Raw genomic sequence first — 12178 nt, 5'->3', positions numbered from 1 at the left:
ATAATAGATGGCACATATTACATATATTGTAATAATAACCAAAAACCCTTTTCTTAAGCTGTGCTGCCGTTCGCCTATACCAACCCGTCCAAACAAACAGGAGTTATTCTCCCTCCAAAGACTCAGTGGCCGTAGGGGGCGCCAACCCTCCACTGACGGCCTCATGGATCGACAATCAAAGCCACGCAACCGGAGTTCGTTAAAGAACACAAAACGATTATTTCATCTCGAATAATCCCAGTACCTGCATACCTCTGTTTTTACCCGGAACCGTCTACCCTCTCAGCAGGAGGGATGCTACCTTCACATGTTACAGCGACTATACAGGAGGTCTGGCAGCTGCCTCGGGCTACATGTCTGAAGCCTCCCACCCCCTCACCCTCCGACTGCGCACGCCCCCCAGTCCCCCCCACCCCCTCTTTAGGTCCCGGTCCCAGGATTGCCATTCCGACGCACATTCCTTGAGGAGCAACAGCTACGTGTAGTTGGCCCAGTGGATAAAGGAGATCTGTCGCTGCAAGGCTTTCGGTTCTACTGGGCGAGCCTCAGGAACTTGTCGACAGAAACACCGATCCAGAGAGGGAGAGAGACACCGATCCAGAGCGGGAGAGAGACACCGATCCAGAGAGGGAGAGAAGAGGGCGCGTTGTAGTGCATCGCTTCACGCTCCTTCAAATGACGGAATAGGCTACATGTGAATCAAACACGAACAACTAAAAACGCAAAGTGCAGTGCTGAATCCTTGGATGTGATCTGGAGGATGGCGTGGTGATGAGACAAGACGGCTCAGTGAGGACATGATACCCGGGGATGTAACACGGCCGGCGGCTGCGGCAGTTCTTGTTTGAGTCTTCGTTGTCCGAAGGATCCAGTCCGCACACCTTTCTCCATGTTGGAAGGTCTGGTTTCATGACAATGGATTACTGTCTCTGGGTGTGCAGCCTGGTGCTGCCGGTGGTGTTGGCGGTTGAAGGTAGGCTGCGTTGTTGTCATCTTTTATTTTCATTGTCTTACTTTTCTCTAGCCCTTGGGTAGGGGCTGTAGGCTGTTCGTAAAGATAAGATATCACCACGTCTCCGATAGAGTCAATGATTTATCAGATTGGTTTTCTCGCTATAGACAATATCAATTCGAACAATGAATTGCAATTGTCCATTCGTTTACGTATAAATTCAGCCTGAATATTGTGCATTTGGTTCATCTGGGATATTCGAGCCCTCTTTGTAAATTGCCAATTCTGGTCAGCGTCAATTAGCTTTGTGCTCTATGACTGTAATCAAAGCACACATGGATCGTGTGTGTGTGTGTGTGTGTGTGTGTGTGTGTGTGTGTGTGTGTGTGTGTGTGTGTGTGTGTGTGTGTGTTGGTACGTGTCTGTTGGTGTGTGAGTGAGACTGAATGTGTCTGTGTGCGTGTGTGTGTGTTGGTACATGTGTTGGTACATGTGTCTGTTGGTGTGTGTGTGAGACTGAATGTGTCTGTGTGTGTGTTGTTGACACCTCTCTGTTGCTGTTGTAGGATCGCCCTGTTGCTTTTGTCCCTTTCGTTGTCACCCCTCCTCTCGCCGGAGGGTGCCGTCCGAGATTTGACAAATGCTCCCAAGATCCTTCGCTGCTGCTCTAACGTTACTGACACGGTCATGGTGTGCAATATTCCCGAAAAAAGAAAACGCTAGCCGATTTGTAATATAATTCAAACACGTTATTGGGTTAATGTATCACGGAAAATGACGGTTGGTTGCATCCCCAGGCCCAGGGGGAACAGATCGGTCGATATCCGATCATTGGAGCCACGGCGCACATTCAAAACGTGTGTCTCCATAGAAAGGTCATTCTCCCAACGAAGGACTTATGGGCCTGGGTCTTAGCCCGGGAGCCTCGGATCTCCCCGGGGACCTGGCCTATTTGCTACAAGTGCTAGTAGTGTCAGAAACAGACAACCACAGCAAACTACTTCTTTCATTATTACCAACGTTATTACCAGCATCTCCCAAGCTCCTATCAGACGTGTGGTTCAATAGCGTTGTTCTAACATTTCTCAGTATCCAGTCCAATGTCTTCCTCCTCCCCGTCGGTGCAGTCTGCCTCCCCTGGACCGCGTCCAGCTGAAGCCCTCATCCATTCTGCTGTCGGTAGCTAAATCAATGGCGTGGCCCTCCCCGTCCCGCCGGGTCTGCCCATACCCCGGTCATCAGTCCGTTTCCCACCAAACGACTCGCATTCACTCACGGCAGGGAGGTAAACTGGCATTTGTCCTCTGGGACTAAATAGTCCCAACAGATTGTCTCAGTGAATTTGAATGCATAGTGAACGGAAGTCTATCTTGTGATCTATCTTGGCATGTGGCTTCAATTTCACTGCCGAATGGAGGGACTGTTTACACAACACTGACGTGTTTGGGTTATTGTTGAGAGTGGATATTACACTTGGAAATGTCCTGTTTTTGATGTTTAATTTACTCCTGTTTATCTGGAGAGAAAATCTCCCATCAAAAAAGTGAACCCTTTGGTATTGTTGGTTGAAATGCTGAAGCTATAGGTAGCTGCAAGAGCAGCTACCTGTATTCATAGAACCAAAACAATTAGTATCCAACCCAAGTGAGTTTTCTTCTATGCATTATAAGATATAGCTGTAGATGCCTCAACCCTCATCAGTTGCCTTGGTTGTGACGAGCTCACGGTAGGCTACATGATATTGGCTCCACGATTTGATATTGGGAATAGAAGCCCTTCCAGGGCGAGGCAAGACCGGTTCGCCCTGGCTGGGTTTATTCCCGATATGGACCATTCTAAACATTATTATTACATGGCTACTTGCCAAAAGAAAAAAATATCTTCACACGGTTTCTTTTTAGAATTGATTTGATTTTTATTTTGTCAATGTCTCTGGCATCCAAAACTTTGTGCCGCTTTGCTTCATTGCCCTCTTCTATGCTGCTGTCCTATCTTGGTCTTTTCTTCACTGCCGGGTGACAACTCAGCCTTTAACCAAGGTCCAAATTTACCGTGTTTCCCAAAATATCAAGAATATTAAATATTAAATGATCGGAAACTCATCCATAGTGGCCTGGTATAGGCTTTATTTTTTCATAGTGGCTTCGTACGGTGACCGTAAGAATAGCAATTAGGCTTCGCACGGCGCGCCGTAAAAATACTGCATTAGTCTATTTTCACGGCAGGTTAGGGTAAGGGTAACCTGCCGTGCAGGTAAGGGTTAGGGCTAGGGTTAGGGTTATTACTATAATTAATTACTATAATTACGGTCGGCCCGGTTAGGGTTAGGGTTAGCGCCGAGCTAGTCTGGCTGAACGGAAGTGGACAGCGTCTATTGCCTAGCGTCGGATCTGGCCGCGACTCCTCCCCTTCCGTTCCCGTATTGTGCTCCCCCTCAAACTCGGAAACTAGGCAGTATGGCGAGATTTGAAGAGGACTTTGACGGCGCTGTAAAGTTGGCATGTTTGGCTCTTTCCGTCGAAAATTGCAAAGAACTGCAAAAGATTTGCTTACAGCATTTGCTGAGGAAGAAAGATGTTCTATTTTGCATGGACACCGCTGCTGCTTCCCGGGCTTAGCCCCGCCCTAGACGATTGTGATTGGTTTAAAGTAGAGATGTCCGATATTATCGGCCCAACGATATTATCGGCCCGATATTAGCATAAAAATGTAATATCTGTCAATATCGGTATCGGATTTTTTTTGCCTTAAAACCGATTTTTATTTTTATTATTATTATTATTTTTTTTATAGCTCAAATAAATGTTTTCAAAATTGTGCAGTACAGTGCACATTGTAATTGACTCATATTTGTGCATTTATTCAATTAAGGTTATTGAGTTTTAGTTAAAGAAACATACTGCTATGTTGCACATAGTTGTTCAGGTACAATGTTTTATCATTTGTGAAGTCAAGTTTGCCCTATTTGTTGTGGGCATTGTCAAGATTATCTCAAGGAGAGTGTAATCCAAACTGTTGTCTGAGACCATTAAAAAAATAAAAATAAACATGGCACTTTTCCCTTAAATTAAGTTGAAGTATTTTTCTTATTTTGCACAGACAAAGTTAACATTTGGAAAGCCTTGTTGCATTCAAGAATGCATCCAGTGGGGCATCACAATAACATTAAGCATGTTGTGTTAATTCCACAACAGGAGATATGTAATGTTACCTAAATTAGGTTTGAGGAAAAATAACCCAAATATCGACATCGGTATCGGCTGATATCGGAATCGAAAATTTAGAGTTGGACAATATTGCATATCGGATATCGGCAAAAAAGCCAATATCGGACATCCCTAGTTTAAAGAAATAAAAACAGGCACGCCCAGTTTCCCCACGGATAGACGGCTTAAGGTAGAGTGGCTCCAGACCATTCTACTTGCTGTAGTTTGGTCTGGCTTTGCGAGACTAGCGCCGAGCAGACTTACCGTCAAGTGCGGTCACGTGACAAGCTCGGTCGCCGTACGAATCAATAGTATCTGTCTGCGTCCTGCAAGACGGAGGCGTAACTTGTAGGAGGCGTAACTTGTACTAGGAGGCGTAACTTGTTCTTTTCTAAATCGCGGTCAACGCGAGATCTCTCTCCTTTCAGGGGTAAACAAAAAGCGTTGTAAATCACGGTTCACACGAGATCTTCATTGAAGTCGGGTCTTCCGATATTCATGACGGTAAGTCAATTTAAGGCCTAATATTTGAGGTCCGAGTTGCTCTCATTTATGTACCCGCGCACCACTGCTACATACAGATCACTTCCGCGATTTAGAAAAGTACTAGACACGCCTCCGACTACAAGTTACGCCTTCGACTACATGTTACGCCTCCTAGTGCAAGTTACGCCTCCTCTGACTACAAGTTACGCCTCCTACTACAAGTTACGCCTCCGTCTTGCAGGACGCAGACAGACCCAACTCGTACGAATAGCCACTGCCTTATTTTTTTCCGATGGGCTTCATATCAGCTGACCTCGATTATGGCTCGTTTCCACTGATCGCTGTGGTTACGTCCGGTACGATTAGGTGCAGTAGGTGTAGTAAAGTTAAGAGCGGTTAGGTGCGACTCAGTTACAGCTCGCGTTTCCACCGCCGACAGTACCATTATGTATGAAGGTATTATTGTAGCAAAAGTCTTTAGCACCTGTAACTACAAATTTTGAATGCCTACACTAAAGTCACAGTAAATTTGACCTTGTATATATTTATTTTGCATGTGTACTCTAAAGTCACAAATGTGTAACAGTACATTTGAAGTCGTAAATATTCTTTCTACCATTGTAAACACAAAATAGGGTCTTACGAGTACGCAAGTCTGTGTTACAGGTGCACAAATCCTTTTGCTACAATCATTGCAGCGCAGTTGGTGCAAAACACATTTGCATGCCCAAAATGTGTGCATCCGTAAACCAACATTTTGAACTAATGCATCAGAAGTTGAACATCTGTGAAAAATTTCCTCACAAATAAAATGATATAGAACGCTATGATGATTCAGCATTTTAATGAGCGAGCACAAGACCATCGTTACAACTGCTTGAATCTGCTCCTGCAAGTCTCAGCTGTGGGTTTTTTTGCAGGTAGTTTTGCAACACGCCTAGGTGGTACATGTGAAGCAAAAGTGATTTGTGTCCATATGAGGCAGAGCGTCTGTGGGCGGGACAAAATTGCAGCAATAACCAATGAAAGTCGCCGGCAGGGGGTGCATTTTTCTACACTGGGACCATCCAAGCAAACTCTTACTTTCTGGAGCCTTGAAAGTAGACAAGAGGGCATCCTACACGACGGAGTTGGGTATCTTACATTATGTCAAATTAAATTACTTAGTTCAACCGAATTCCCCCCAAATTATTGCATTAACATACCGCAAGTGTCCTTCAATGTATTTTAATGGTCTCACATTTTGGGCATGTTCTCAGATTATGAAACACGGGTGTGCGAATGTGTTTTGCACCAACTGCGCTGCAATAATTGTCGCAAAAGGATTTGTGCACCTGCAGGTACTAAAGACTTTTTCTACAATTATACCTTCATAATTATGGGTGGGCGGAGTTTAAGCAGGAGGGTCGATAGCCGTGGCAGTTACGTAAACATGGTGACATCATAGCAGCCGGACACAGTGTAGCCTGCTAATAAATTCAATGAAAAGAATAACGAGACGCATTAAACAAAAAGCAACAATGGAGGACGTCCAAGAAGGACGGCAATCTTTTGCGCAACATTTTCTTCAATAAACAAAGCTTTCGCCGTTGTCCAGAAATACCTTGCGGGTACTGTGTTTGTTGTTTTTATCCCCCTGTCACACAGAAGCAGGGCTTGAAAACAAAATTATTTTTCAATCGTTCCGCTCCGAACGGAACCGGTATATTTAACGTTTTCGTTCTCCGGTTCGGAACGTAAAATAACGTTTGTTCTTAACGTTCCGGCAGTGTTATTGGCTTATCTATTTTTGTGGTTGATAAAAGGGTGACCAGATGTGTCGCTTTGTGCGGGACAGTCCCGCATTTCCATTACTTTGTACACGTCCCGCAAATTGAGACGTTGTCCCCCATTGTTATTAGGGCTGGCCCGAATTATTTGAATAATTAAATACTCGTTGGGAAAATTAGTATTCAAAGCTTAAATCAGTATTCGGAGCTTCGTTGTTTCACGTATGTGACGTTACCAGAGCGAGGGAGGCAAACTATAAGCGACACCAAGCAGAGAAGCGAGAGAGGTGGAGGAAGAATAGATATCTTGTTTCCCTTTACTTTTAATAACATTAGCGGAATCTGGGAAGGAAAAAAAATGCTTAGGGAAATGCTAACCTTAGCTTAGTTGTTTGTTTACGTTCGCTGTACAGCGCCGCGCCAATCAACTGTGACTGGCTTGCTGCAGAGTGTGAGCGTCTTGCGAATACCCGGTCAATATAATGGATATAATATGGACACATAAGACAATCAATATTCGGTATTTGTTATGGATTTATTGTACAAATCCCCTGAAAAGATGCACGTTCCAGAATGGATTGAAAAGCTCCCGCAAGGGCTGAGACAGCAGAGGACAGCTGATTTGGAACGGAACAACAGCTGTTCGCTTCCACGGGGAAAAACTAAGTAACTCCAACTGACTTAGGCCTACTAATTAACGTTCAAAAGCTATTAAATCTTCAACAAAATATGCAGATACTGTCAAAATCGGTTCCAGGTACTATATAGGGATTATTAATGTTGTTTTTAATGGTGTTGTTTTCTGGAATGAGTATTCGAATATTCGCTCGGAAAAACCAACGAGTATTCGAAGCCTGAAAAATGGCATTCGGGCCAGCCCTAATTGTTATTGACAGTCAGACACTTCCAAGTCGAAAGTTGAAGATCTCCCAGCTTTCTTGCGGCATTTCTCTGAGGCACACCCCCTATTTGTCTTCATCTTTCGGAAATCGGATAGTAGGCCGAGAGCAGTGATGACGCTCTCAAAAAAATGGCTGCGCCTGTGAAGCGATTTTTTTTTTTGTATTTGTACCACGTTGGCCGTTTTAATGTCGATTTTAAATCGTTTTACACACTTGATTACATTGCTAATGTATTCCGGTCACAAATTTATATTTTGCATGGTCTTGCTGTGCATGCAATACAATGTAAAGTTATGTTGTTTGTTTTCGGACTGGTTTGCTAAAGAGGCTAATGTAGCTAACAATAAAGTTGTTAAGTTGATAATTTACCGGACTACTCGTGGAGTGCTACGGAAGACGTGATCAGAGGCAAAAAAATTACTTTCATCGACAGTGGTCAATTATGTTTAACAACGGACAATTATACAAAAATAATTGTCCGTCAAACTTTGGGAAGGCCCAATCAAGTGAATGGAGCATTCTACAGCATTAAGAAGAGCCGTGTCATAAAACTATCATATCACATTTTGTAAAAAACTTGAATGAATGAATCGTATGACAGAATTTCTTTAAATTTTGTTTTTAAGATACAAAATACGCAAAACAACTTAACATCTTATGAGATTGGTAAAATACTTGTTATAGTAACATGGTCCATTAGACACTGATCATTTTGTTATCAATGGCAAACACATTTTTTGCAGGGAGCCGACGAGAGCAAGGTTTTAAAAATCAACATCCCAAAAGCACTCCTCCCTCCCGGAGTTTCTTTGCCAATTGCCATATAGTACTGTGGTTTGGGAAATTAAAATCCCATTAATTTTCATTATAGAGAATTTGATTAAAAGCCTTTATGTTTTAACCATCCAAATTATACGTACCACCTGCCGTTATATTGTGAATCGATGGTATTTGCTCCTGTAGAAGCCACAAGTGAATCAGGGCAACATCAAATTTTTTAGAAAAACAGGTTTTATTCGCGATGTCATTGAACCACTACACTACCCATAAATCCTGAAGAGTGACACAACGTCTTCGATTGGTGGAGCTCGCTGTTACCAGGAAACGTATACTGCACCCGCGAAAGTGAATGACTGCTAATTAGGGGTGTGAATCTTTGGCTTCAGACGATTCGATTCGATTAACTATTCAGTAGTTGGCGATTCGATTCAAGGACAATTTTTTTTTTTTGGAACGATTCGATTAGATTCTGTAAACCACGATTCGATTCAGTAACTTTGAACCAAAATTCTATATCCGTGAAATAAACATGCAATAATGTGACACCCTGTCATGGGTAGATGTGTTGGAGTGTCTTGAACTAGGTGGAAAATCACTCAGGAGCCGACGATAAGTTTGGAAAAAGATGGGATCTTTTATTTTCCAAATTTAAGGCCCATAAGGCAATAAAAATAAAACGAAAATCAACAAAAAGAAAAATACTTTTCACTAAACAAACTGAATGGGCTTGAGAGTCACAAAAACATAAATTCCAACTTAAGCATACTGGACCTTTATATTATTGCTAGATTTTGGCGTAGCCAAAATATACAAAAACTGCAATAAACATAATTACAAAAACTCGGGGTCACTTCCGGTTTACCCGGAAGTTATGACGTTAATTTAAACCCCGTTGACGAGGCACACATTCCCTAATACAAAGTCGAGACGCTGATAAGACGAACATTTACGCTGTGTTAACATGTAACTTTTAAACTAAATAAACAAACCTGGAATTTGACAACGACATACTTGTTTGAATGGTTATTGCAACAGAACAGGTGACGTTAATGGTATTAAACAGAACGTTGTAATGATGTTACTTGCAAGATTGTATTAAACTGCCGTAGCGCGCATGATAAATGACATGGTTGATAAATGATTTTAAAACAGTAGGAAGGTAACGGAATACATAGTCAAACAAGACAAACACAGGCAACATTGACGGAGCGCCCCGTCACACACCCCTTGTCAATTTTACCATTGAAGCCAAAATGCTTCCACACTTTGGATTTCAAGTTTGCTGGTGCATTAACAATCTCGCTGCCGCTCTCTGCCATGTTTGAAATGCACCAGTAGAGGGTGAGGGAGAAAAAAAACTCTTGTGGGACTTCCTTACAAGCTGACTAGCTGATGACAGAGTTACGGATTACCGAGCTGCACTTCACAAAATAAACGTGTAAACTAAGTCTTAAAACATTAATCATAATCGATTCATACGATTTAAAGCATTTATATTGATTATTGGTGAAGCCAAAGCGATTCATTCTATTTATTTATTTTAGCAGATCGATTTAGTTGAATCGGTAGGACTGACAATCGATTCATCGATGCATCGCATGAATGTTACACCCCTACTGCTAATGCTACAAGAAAAAACATGAATCACATTATTACGTACACTCCCCCTGGTGCTAGGGAAACGTATATCGTACGCATGTTTGTTGTGTTATGCTTGGATGTGAAAACTTTGGGTAATCAAACAGAACGGAGCACTCCACAGAGAGCGGCTGCTGTTTGATTTCGTAAAAATATATAATAATTACGGTATATTAGAGTAGCTTACATTATAGTATGCAGGCTAAAACTAGCCTTTATTTTTTGAGACACCGACAACACACACACATTGTGGTCATATTGTGAAGAGTTCATCTGAAGAGATGCTCCTGTAGAGGAGGTGCTGTGGAGAGCACTGGCCCTCTCCTGTTAAGAGAAAGCAACACGAGGAGAGGACTGGTGTGATTATTAAGGACGTATGACCTGATCACAAACCATTTATTAGACTCAAAGGCGCACATCGTCACATGTTTATTAGGGCCCGACCGATATTGATTTTTGAGTGCCGATGCCGATTAATTTCAGAGAAAAATTACGATTACGATTTAATCGGCCGATTAAAAAAAAAAAAAAAAAAAAGCATATAAAACGTAGTTTTTGATACCTTAAATATACTTTAAACACTCTTGACGAATATGTGAATTGAATGCAGAACCTTTGAGTGTTTTAGAATACATTTACAGTAAAAAATGAGTGTAATTTAAACACTAACATAACTAACTCTCAATGTGCTGCGCTCGTGAGCAGTGACTAACACGTGCGTGCTGAGCAGTATGGTCTCACCATTAGAGTCTACAGTATAACAAATTAACATGGCCTGGGACCTAAAGAAAAACAGGCACAACATGCTCAAACAACGCGTCTTGTGTACATTGGTGAGGTGAGCGCGCAGCTGCCTGAGCGAGCGTGCTTTCATGTTGTACGGTAAAATTCAATCTCCTCTTTTTTACTCCAGCTAAAGTTGTTAGTTAGCTAGGCGAGTAGGAGCGCAATCTGCAGGATACTAAGCGCAATAACATTTCTAAAAAAAAAAGAAAATCGGTTGTAATCGGCGTCTTTCTGGCAGATGTCGATTATTTTCAAAAAGGCTATAATCGGCCGATTAAATCGGCAGGCCGATGAATCGGTCGGGCCCTAATGTTTATATGGCGATATTTTCATGCACGATATAAACATGCCCATATTAGAGTTGCATCCCCCCTCCACCTCACACATCCATACATGCAAACAGATAATTTGTCGACCCCCCCCCCCCCACAAATGCTAAACCTAAAAATCCCTGAAGGAGCGGCGAATGAGGTCAGCTTGACTTGTTTGAGATGTGCATATCCAGCGTCTAAATCAGCATAATGAGAAGACTGTTGCACAAAGAGATAAGATGCTTAACTTCACCTCAAGTGGTCTTCGTAATTACGCAACTTATTTTCTTTAATCCTTGCTCCTTTCTCAACTCATTGAGTTTGTCTTAGCCAAAATGTTCATTTTGTATTCCTATTTATAGAGACCTATTTGATCATGCTCCAATCAGCAGAGACGATGTTTGGCGGTTAATATTTAATGCACCCGCTGGTTGGATGTGAGTATCGGAGCTATTGCACCGTGCTCACAAAGTGAATTAAACATTAGCATCTGTTTGTGTGTGCGTGTAAGTGTGGCGGTCTGTGCATGTGTGTTTGTATCAGTTTGTGTTCGTTTTTATGTGTGTGTATGAATGACACTGTGTATGGGTATTTTTGTGTGTGTGTGTGTGTGTGTGTGTGTGTGTGTGTGTGTGTGTGTGTGTGTGTGTGTGTGTGTGTGTGTGTGTGTGTGTGTGTGTGTGTGTGTGTGTGTGTGTGTGTGCGTTTTGGTATTTGTGTGTGTAGGTGTTTTTTGGATGTGTGTGTGTTCTCTCTCCACTGCACACTGAGAATACCAAGTTTGATGGCATTCTGTCTCTGGCGATCAAATGCAAGTAAATGCCACGGGGTAGGCTGGGAAAGGCATACTGCTCATAGGACCAGATCCCAGTGGAAGACCACCCTCCCCCTACGGTGAGTGGAGGGGGAGGCTCGCTTCACCACAGCTGAAGTTTTACGAGGGACGGGTGAGACTGACACAATTTGGTCCTCAAGGCAAAGGAAGCCAAACAGCCATAGGAGAGAGAGAGAGAGAGAGAGAGAGAGAGAGAGAGAGAGAGAGAGAGAGAGAGAGAGAGAGAGAGAGAGAGAGAGAGAGAGAGAGAGAGAGAGAGAGAGAGAGAGAGAGAGAGAGAGAGAGAGAGAGAGTCAATCTGTGTGTGTGTGAGATTGATTGTGAGAGAATACAGTTTCTATATGTGTGTGATGAAGGAAGTATTTGTGTGTGGTAAAGAGAATGAGTATATGGGCCCTATTTTAACGGTCTGAAACGCAAGTGGGAAGCGCAAAGCGCAAGTAGCTTTGTGGGCGGTTCTACGGCGCTATCGCTATTTTACAGGCGGATAAATGACACTTGCGTCGCGGCGCA

General features: G+C 42.7%; 1 protein-coding gene across 1 annotated transcript in view; it reads left to right on the top strand.

Moving 5' to 3' along the window:
• Window positions 1–406: 406 nt before the first annotated feature.
• ephb3a (eph receptor B3a) overlaps window positions 407–12178 on the top strand; it is a 50779-nt gene continuing 39007 nt past the window's right edge. Inside the window, exon 1 of the mRNA XM_030364111.1 lies at window positions 407–973. Coding sequence (XP_030219971.1) covers window positions 910–973 — 64 coding nt within the window. The 5' untranslated portion in view covers window positions 407–909. The remainder of the gene's footprint in view (window positions 974–12178) is intronic.

This window comes from Gadus morhua, chromosome 8 (genome assembly GCF_902167405.1).
Source record: "Gadus morhua chromosome 8, gadMor3.0, whole genome shotgun sequence".
Lineage (NCBI taxonomy): Eukaryota > Metazoa > Chordata > Actinopteri > Gadiformes > Gadidae > Gadus > Gadus morhua.
This window is presented reverse-complemented; position numbering and strand designations above follow the sequence as displayed.